The sequence below is a fragment of the Mus caroli genome, chromosome 7 (genome assembly GCF_900094665.2).
Source record: "Mus caroli chromosome 7, CAROLI_EIJ_v1.1, whole genome shotgun sequence".
In the NCBI taxonomy this organism is placed as follows: domain Eukaryota; kingdom Metazoa; phylum Chordata; class Mammalia; order Rodentia; family Muridae; genus Mus; species Mus caroli.
This window is the reverse complement of record NC_034576.1, coordinates 106054362-106064289: the sequence shown is the minus strand read 5'-3', so window position 1 is coordinate 106064289 and position 9928 is coordinate 106054362. Positions and strand designations below refer to the sequence as shown.

The following is a 9928-nucleotide window of genomic DNA, read 5'->3' as shown; positions in this document are numbered from 1 at the left end:
GGTTCTGGATGTCTGCGGCCCCAAAAGGGTGCTGCCTCAGCGGCTCTGTGGCTCCTGCCTGTCCCAGAAGCTGTCTGCCTCTGTGGTGCACACTCTCACCTGTGCAGACTAAGTTCCTAAGTTTGGCTGAGTCCCGGATCCAAGATGGTGCTCCCTTCTCCTGAGGCAGAGGGCTCCTGTGCAGGGCGCGACCACTGTCCTCCGGCTGGGCCCTCTTTTTCCTTAGTTGTTATTGATATACACACACAACCATACACTCACATGTATGCAGATTCACTTACTTATATAGCCTAAATATATAAATACAGCCTGCTTAGTCCATCTAGTGTTGTTTGTTGAAGGCTGTCCACTTGATATTAGATAACCAATTGGAGGTCTCCTCAACTTATACTATTTTTCATTAATTAATTTATTTATTCACTTTATATTTTAATTGCTGCCCTCCTCAAAGTCCACCCTCACACACTCTCTTTCCCAAACCCCTTACTTTTTTCCTTGGAGAGGGGGAAGAGCTCTCTGGGTATCACCACACTCTGGCACAAAAGGGTTAGGCACATTGTCTCCTACTGAGGCCATTTTTACTGCTCTTTGGATTCAATTTCTTAGGTGCCTGTTGTTCCTTCCCTTTCTATATTAGCATGACCAGCAGCACACAAAATATGATTAAATAATAGACACCTATATACAGTCTACCTTCATGTGTGTGTGTACTCAGATGAAAAAAATTTGAAGTTAATAGTTCAGAGTATTTTTATCTCTCTGAATTATAAATGTCAAGCTAAATATTGACACATAACTTCACATAATGTTATAATATTTATTATTTATTTGACCTCTTCTACTTTGATTGTTTTCTATGTGTATATAATAAATGTATGTCCACCACTACAGTCAAAATATTCCAAAGTCAGATGTTTTTCGTAGTTTAAACATGTCCAATGAAAACATTTCTAATATGTTTCTAATGTAGATAAAAAATTTTCTTAAAAATGATATGAGATAGTTCTAGAAACAGTTACAGCAATGGACCTATTTTATAAGTTGTTGCTTATCACTGTAGCCTTTGACAAAACTCTAAGACATTTACTGTGCAATGATGCCATCATCTGTACCAAGGCAACATCTCAGAATGAACCAAAAGGAGTATTGAAATAGCTGTGTACTTATGTTGTCAAGTATGGGGTTTGTAATGTTGATCATGTAACAGGTGTTGTACCTTTGTGGCTAACTTCTGTAAGGAACACTCTATAGACAAAACTATCTTTACTGTTACTCTGTGGTTCATGGCCCAAGTGACTAATGTAGGAGAGAATAAATGGAAGAGAGAAACCTGGTTATGTTTTGCCTATGCTTTTTTGCTTCTGACAAGTGCACCACAACCTTTGTTGTGTATTAAGTCTTATCCATGAGCATATTTTCACATTGCATCCTATGACTCTTTATGGAGAACCAATGAATTATTGTATATAATCTCATATCACCTCTGACTTATTTCTAATGTTGTTTCTGTTTCAATTATATAGTAAACCTATACCTACTATACCATTTTTCATTCTATATTTCCCCTTCCTTGACTTAACAGAAACACTCCAGGCTCATTCTATATGTGTCTCTTGAATCCGTTTGATCTACCTTAACCTTTAAAATATTTCCCCAGAAAATGAGAAGAACACATTTTGAAAATGTAAAAGGAAGAAAATTGAGATCAATAAAAAGCAGGCTTTATGTTCTTTGTGGAACATGGTTCTTTATACTAGACATCATTTATTAATATCTTTAAGCATCAACATAGTTCTAAAGATATTTTACTCTACTTAATAAAATGCCTATAACTTAAGAATTTTTCTCTTGAACAAAAGAAAGAAAATACTTAGGAAAGTGTAGGTAATTTGTCTGTCTGGAGTTCTTAATATTAAGCGAGATATTGCTAGAGCCAACATTGTTAGGACCATAGAATTATTTTCTTGGGGCTAGCATGGTTTTAAACTGTGAAGAAAAAAGCTGAACTAGAACCAGTAGCAAGTTCTTAGTATTATCCTGGACAGTTTACAAGGCTCATTAGCAGCTGTTAATGCACTCACAGCCTGCATCATGGGAAATAGCTGTGGGCCTCATGAGAGAGCCTGGATCAGAGCTTTATAAGCCTGCTCCATTGCCATTGCGCTTAAGGCAGGGAGCCTCTTGAGGCTCTACAGAGCTTGTGGCTCTGTTCTGGAGTCTGGTGAGTGATAGAAATACTTGAATCTAGGGTTGATCAGATCATTCCATATAGTACTTGGGATGGAGGGCAGAAGATATTCCACGACAGATTAATTCTTTATGAGAATCTCTGATGCAGAAAGAGCACTTGTTGAAGGTACTCTGTTCTACTGATGATTATGATAGTATTTTAGATAGCAATTTCTGACTCCTATTTTCCCACTTGTCAGTCATCCAACTGTTTCCCTTAGAGTTTAAGATCACATAGAAATCAAGTTGTGCTTATATGTTACATACTGGAATTGCTAAGAAATTGATGTCATAGAATAAAAATAGGAGGAAAGGGTATAGGAAAGAAAACAAGAAACATACCTTCCAATTCTCAAATGAATTAGTAATAGAGGCAACTCAAATCATCACCAAGAGGCCTTTGAGATAAAGAGTGAAAGGTCTTATATGCAAAGGATGAAAGGGCAGCATTTTCTGTATAAGATTCCTTTAGGAAAATACAATAGTTCAGCCAATCCTCTCTAAAGAGATTTTGTCATTTTAGATTCTAAAATGCTTTAGCACAATATACATAAACTCTTGGGATACAAGCAACGTAGACATTCAAGCTTCAGAAAATTGGTTACTGTATAACAAGTTAAGATGTTTAAAAGATACTACTAAATATTCCTTAAATACCAGATTCTATTCAATAAAGGTCCATCTCTCAGAGCTCGTGCATATGCAAACAATGATGGAAAGATATTTTTAACAAAATTTGTCTAAAGTAATTTTTTCTTGATTTTTGTTCTATAATGTCCTCACATGTTACCATTTAAACATAACTAACTTCAATACTCTGTAATGTGTAACATTCTCCATGTATAGATCATAGATATGAACTACAATATACACATTACTTTAAAACGTGGAAATCTAAACATGGTGGTTAAATGTAGTAGCTACAAAAATCAGGTAAAAATGAATTCTCACAATTGATATCAGGGTACCAAAATCTTGGTTACTTGTTCAGAACTTTTTTTCTAATATGTACAAGATCCTTTACAGGAAGATAGAATTCTTTAGCTACTTAAACATCACAATTTAGTTAATTGCCTTCTAAAGCATTTAGTGTTACTTTTGTGATAAAGGCTATTGCAAATTCAATTTATTCAACATAGGATAATTGACATTGAAAGATAAAACATATACTCCTTCTTCTCTTTATTTTGCAGATGTCAAGACTATAACCTATCATTGCTCAGTTTGTGGTTAATATATCATGCTAAAAGTTCATGTAAGAGGAATAATTTCTTCTGCTTCCTCTGTACAATAGTGATAACTACTTTGAAAAGACAGACAACCATAGACTTCCTATTTGTAAACACTCTACTGAGTCTTTATATATTCAGCACCATGGCTATGTCTTCCAGGAACATCTGAGTCTTAAAACCTGTCTTATATAATTCACAGAAGTCAGCCTATTATTTTTAAATAATACTGAGTCCAAGGGGTGGCCTTTTGTAAACTCGTAATGCCCTCTGGAATCAAGCTTTATCTGGCTGTAGTGGACATGGTCTAATGTTGAAATTTTTTCCTATTAACCATTCCTAATGCAGTTATTCATTGTTCTTTTTATAATTTTTCATCATAGGGCATTGTTTGACATTGCATCCATTTACATTTGTCTGTCTATTGTCATGCAATACTTTGAGATGCTTCTTTACTATGGATAGATGGAAGCATAGATTTGTAGTATGATCAGGTCCTCATGCAGCTCAATGTCTGTTCTTGCGTTGACTCACAAACATGGGTTGAATGTGTATTCTGCACCTAAATGCATGGGTTTGATGGCACTGGATTGATTTTACTAATATAGGCTGGAAGGATGGAGAAAAGCAAAGACTTTCACATAGACATAGGAGTCTATCTATGGGGGTGTTTTCCACCTTGACACATATCTATAGTGCTGTTTTATGGAGCTGTGCTGGGGACCAGTTCCAGCAGAGAACAGGACCTGAGTAGGAGAGATGTAGCAGGTAATACAAAGAGGGTTGCTCTGGATAACAGTTTGCAGTTTTTCTGAGCCTCTGAGAATGTGCAGTCTCTGTCTGTACTTGAGAGATAGATTATAGAGAGAAGCTGCTTTCTCAGAGCTACAAGATTTATTTATAGTCCTCACAGCAGTAATTGCTTCATATTCTATTTGCATTTCAAAGAATTTCTAATACATAACTATTCAAGGAAAATAAAACAAAACATTTTTAGTAATTATACTCTAAAGTTCAATGGTCACATATTCTGTGCCAGGTTAGACCAAGTTTAGATTAGTGGCGATATATAGGCTTTAATTTTGGAGTCAGAGTGCTATGGTGACAAGTGTCAGACAGTTTGAAGTCTGAGGAAAGGTCAGTCTTTTATATTTAATTTTAATAAGCAAAGCAAAAACTTACCAAGCTGAGTTATTACCTACTTTTTTATTTCTTATTTTTTATTTCTAATTCTTATATTTGTATCACCAGACACTCTTTATATTCATTGCACCATTGTGTGTGAGGAATGTGTTTTAGGGCCTCCAAAACTCCTTTATACATTTTGTTTTGCTAGCATTAGGTTTCTTCAGTTATTTTACAGTCACATGGAGGACCCTGTTTACCCACCTGTTTACCCAGCCTCTCCATGAAGCTAGAAATTTGTAAAAGTCATATCCCTTTATTTTTTTTCCAAATCCTAATCTCTACAAAATTATTATCCTTATTATATTGATATATTCCTAGAGGATAAACTAAGATTTCTAATGACAGTAATGAGGGTTGTTTTGTTTTGTTTTCCATTTAGAGAGTACCAGAGCCATCTCCTAAACTTGCAACCAGGGACAACCTTTGTTTGAACTATTGGAGGGATATTTCTGAAAGCTTCCTATCCTATTATTATCTGACTTAATTTCCATAGTACATAGAGTTGTATTCTGTTTCCCTAATTCTCAATTTCCTAAAGTCTCCTGCAATATATTTCTTTCTACAAACATACTCAGACTGATGTTATCAGTACAAGTTAAACAGGAAATATTCCTGAACTATTTGTAGAAGTCTACACAAACACAGTCTTGACCTGTCCCAACTTTTTATTCAAGTAAGTTCAAAGTAAGGACTTCCTGTTCAGTGGGTTCATTAATAAAAAAAAAAAAAACTTTGTTTTAACCCAAGTATTATTTCCTACTCCATTTCTCTCTCTGATAACATCTATTAAAAAGGCAAAAGCAACGCAAATAAGGAACACCAGAAAAAGTTGTAGACATGTTTATCCAGAGGAAGTTGCTAAGCACCTTTCTACTCAGAATGATAACTTCCTCAGGCAGTCTCATCAGCATGTCAGCGAATTATTCCGCCACCTAAGCTTTCGAAAAGTCATGTTTGCCACTTTCATAATGTTTTAAGAAAATAATAGCCAACTAAGTTCAATTAGATGTTAAAATCCACTCAGGGCTGCCAAATTTTAAAGAACTTCAATGTCAAATTTTCCATTTTTGTGGAATTTTCAGTGTATTGGCAAACAAATGTGAAGGAAAGAGGATGTGATTTCCTATATTGTTGGAAGCACTCTGTTGTTGCACAATAGAGACCTTACCAGAGGCAGATCAAGGAAAACATTTTCTTTGTTCCCATCTCTTCCAGTCAATACTCAGAGTTTTCTCAGTAAGTTTTTGGTGGTTTTTAGTAGTTAACTCTCCTCAGTCTCTCCAAAAGTGTAGTCATACAATCAAGTTCACTTTTTTGTTAATTTTTTGCTTCTTCTTCATTTGTCCTATATTTGTTTCCAAACATGTTTATTGCTCATTTTACATGCCACTTTAAACTGAGACAGCATTGTGTAACCTTCATAGAAATGTAACTCTAGGATTTGCTGACATCAACAGTTAACATGTGGATTCATGATAATAGATGCTTTTTCCTGTAACGTGGTACACCACCAAGATGTACTGATAGGCAAGAAGTAGAATATCATAACAATTGTCCTACTAGTCCAAGATGTTGCCTAATGTACTTTTTAAGAGGAGTTAAAGGTTTTTATTTTTAAGAAAAACTGATTAAAATGTTCAGAAAAGAAAATGCCATTTAATTTACAATTTTGATATTTGATTAAGGTTTCTCTGGAACTCCACATCCTCAGGATTTGGTTTATTATTATTTTGGTAAGTGTTTTTGAGAGCACTTGTTATTATTTTGAGACAGGTAAACTGGAGAAAATAGTGAAGATTAATACTTTATATATCTGATCTGTCTAAAGTCAGTGCCCTCAATGATCTGATTTATACATCTTCTCTGTGTTGACTATAAGTCATTTGTTCTTAGATAATAGAAGCTATATATTACCTGCTGTTATTACCAATACTTGCTACAGAAAAAGAGCTTTGATTTTTGACTCTACCAAAAACATTTTCCAAATATAAATATTGTCTAGTTTTTTTCTCTGTTTCATAAATTTATACCAACTACCCCAAATTTCATTGAATAACATGAATAAAGACTGATAACTATTTTTATCAAGTAAATGAGCACAAAACTCAAACCTTTTCTAATGTATTTTTCATATTGTTTGTTGTTGTTTGTTTGTTTGTTTGTTTGCAACGCCTTGGAATTAGTTCAGCACCAAAGTTGTATCTCATAATATAGTTTAATATAATTAATTATAATTTATATTCTAATTCCTACACACTCATTCAGTAAGTTATCTATACCTTGATTCCATTAGAAATGTGCTTGTATTCTATTTGAAATAATATATCCCATGTGTTTGAGCTTTGTGTTCTAAACACAGAGTTGATCTTAAATTTCAAATGTTGACAAACCTTCTAAGTGAAAAGGGAGTTTTTTTCATGTTAATCAACCAAATGTGCTGTTTAAAATAAAGCTATTGTTAAGAAGAGAGTCTGCATTGTTTTAGAGTAGAAGCTGCTGAGAGGGTGAGGTTTAGCAGTGTGGAGAAACACTGAGTATCACTGTACGGTAGCCAGGGTGGCAATGCCACAGAGATATCATGCAAGAAGACTAAGCAGGTTTTGTTTCAACTTTATTACAGTTTTCTGAGGCATCCCCTTTCCAGCGTTATGGCAATTTCTAAACATAGCAATGCCAGCAGCTTCTTTTTCATATTAATGGATCTTCCTGGACTGGAGACTTCTCATTGCTGGACAGCAATACCCATCTGCTTAATTTACATTCTTTCTGTGCTGGGCAACATAACCATAATGCATATTGTCAAGTCTGTGCCCAGCCTTCACACACCTATGTACCTCTTTCTTTCCATGCTGTCGATGGCTGACCTGGGCCTCTCAGCTTCTACATTGCCTTCAATGGTAGCTGTTTTCCTCCTGGGCCAGAGAATGATAGGAGCTGTAGCCTGTTTTATGCAACTCTTCTTTATCCACACATTTTCAGTCATTGAGTCAGCCGTTCTCTTGGCCATGGCTTTTGACCGCTGTGTGGCCATCAGAGAGCCTTTGCGCTATGCTACTATTCTCACAACAAGACGTATCGGAGCCATTGGACTGGCTGTGGTGATTCGCAGTGCTGCCCTTCATCTCCCTTTGCCTGTGCTCCTGGGAAGACTGACGTTCCAGCCTGTCAGTGCTCTGTCTCATTCGTACTGTGTTCATCCCGATGTCCTAAGGCTTTCCTGTTCCAGCACACTTGTCAACAGTGGCTTTGGGCTCTTTGTCATGCTCTCTACATTGGGGATGGATGCGGTGCTAATTCTCCTCTCCTATGTGCTGATTTTGAAGACAGTCCTGAGCATTGCTTCTAATGCTGAGCGGTTGAAAGCCTTCAACACTTGCATTTCCCACATTTGTGCTGTTCTTCTATTTTATACCCCACTGGTGAGTCTATCTATGATTCACCGCTTTGGGAAAAAGAAACTACCAGCTCAGGTATACATGCTTCTCTCTTATCTTCATTTCCTTATGCCCCCAATGCTCAACCCAATTGTCTACAGTGTCAAAACAAAAGAGATTCGAGTTCGCATTCTAAAGATGCTCCATCCTAAGAAACATTGAAATATCATTGGACAATTCCTCATTCCTAGGTACAGACTGTCTCACTGAGGACAGTCCAACAGAATGTAGCAAAGTGTTATCTTCACTGACTCACCAGTCAATATATTATTTAGACACAACAACAAGAATACAGTGTGGATTCCTCTATCAAACGCATAACTGATCCATGGAAAAAGTCTTAATTCTTAGTATACAAAAGTCAGTTTTGTCTTTGAAAGCATTATCACAGGAGAATTGTTTGCATCTCAAGAGTATTTATACACTGTTATGTAAAAGTGCACAGTGCATAAGAATGGGTGTCTTCAACCTCTAATGTCTGTTGCTGATAAACACTGTAAAATTCTGAAAACAAGCTCACATGGGCCTCATTTAGTTGTACTTTCAGAAATATTGGCAAACAAAAATATATCATACCTTTGATTTATGTAATAACTACAAATTGGAGATTACCTCTGAAAATAAAACTGAATAAATATTCCAAAGTATAACATGTATAGTCAAAAAATAAAACCCTTAACTCTAGAACTACAGTGTCTGAAACCTTAAATATGAAACTTTACATTTCCTTATAGGTCATCACTTGAGAAATGAGTAGAAACTTCAATATTCTTTATTTTTCTCAATTGAGCTAACCCCCATAGTCTTCAGTGTATACATGGAAAATCCATGTTTTCAGGAATCATTATAAATATTGAATTGCTGATTCAAGATACATCTCATATTTCCCTTACTGCTTTAGTAACAATGTTAGGAAGTAAGCTGGTATTTTTGTTTTATTTTTTAGTAAACTTTAAAGTAAACTTAGAAGGATGTTTTATGAAAACCAGCTCATAAATATGTCATTGCCACAGTGATTTAACTAACTTCTCTGATGAAATTGCTTTAGTGAGAAAACAGCTACCAAGATCAAGTAGGGAATTCACTTAAGTGCTGATATTTCAGGCCAGATTATCTTGCAAATTCATTTGAAATGCTCTAATATGAAAATAGAAAGAAATATAATGCCAAAATACAAATTTCAAACTATGTATTAACTATGAGTAAACATTGAAGTACACTAAGATACCTTTTCATTAAAGTATAAAACAAAAGAGAATACTAATTTCTAGGCATGAAACACTTAAAGGACTAGAAAATGACATTATGCAAAAATATACTTTTTCAATATATCTTAGGTCCTTGGAGCATGCAGGAGAACACTATACTGAAAATGCACAGCAGATCACTGTGATTTTGAGCCATTCTGTATAAACAAAAAGCTTCACTTGAAGACTATAAAGATGAAACACATATAGGAAATTTGGTTTTCCTGCTGATGATCATATCTCTCTATAGATCTGGCCTCAGTTTGTACACTCCAGACACACAACACTTGTTAAGTGCTCCAGGGACATCTTGCAGTTGTTGGTAGCATGCTTTACAAAAACTATTCTTCAATATGCTTGCTGCAGGCACCATTACTTCTACTTTGACAAGATAGTCTATTTCGCTTCCTGGCATATGTACAGCTCCAGTATAAATGCACTGGGGATACTTCTAATTATATGCCTGTCACACTTTCCTATTGTCCAGGTAACCCCTCTTCACTTTCTCATACCTCAGGCATGTCTACTTTGGTAAATTTTATGTCAAGTTTAATAACATTACCAAAATAACATTGGCATGAGCTAAATGACTCAGATTTAC

General features: G+C 35.4%; 1 protein-coding gene across 1 annotated transcript; it reads left to right on the top strand.

Annotated features, from left to right (window-relative positions):
- Positions 1 to 7294: 7294 nt before the first annotated feature.
- On the top strand, positions 7295 to 8242 carry LOC110299406 (olfactory receptor 51G2-like). The gene has a single exon (XM_021169088.1). It carries the CDS (start codon positions 7295 to 7297, stop codon positions 8240 to 8242), a length of 948 nt encoding a protein of 315 aa, XP_021024747.1.
- Positions 8243 to 9928: the final 1686 nt, after the last annotated feature.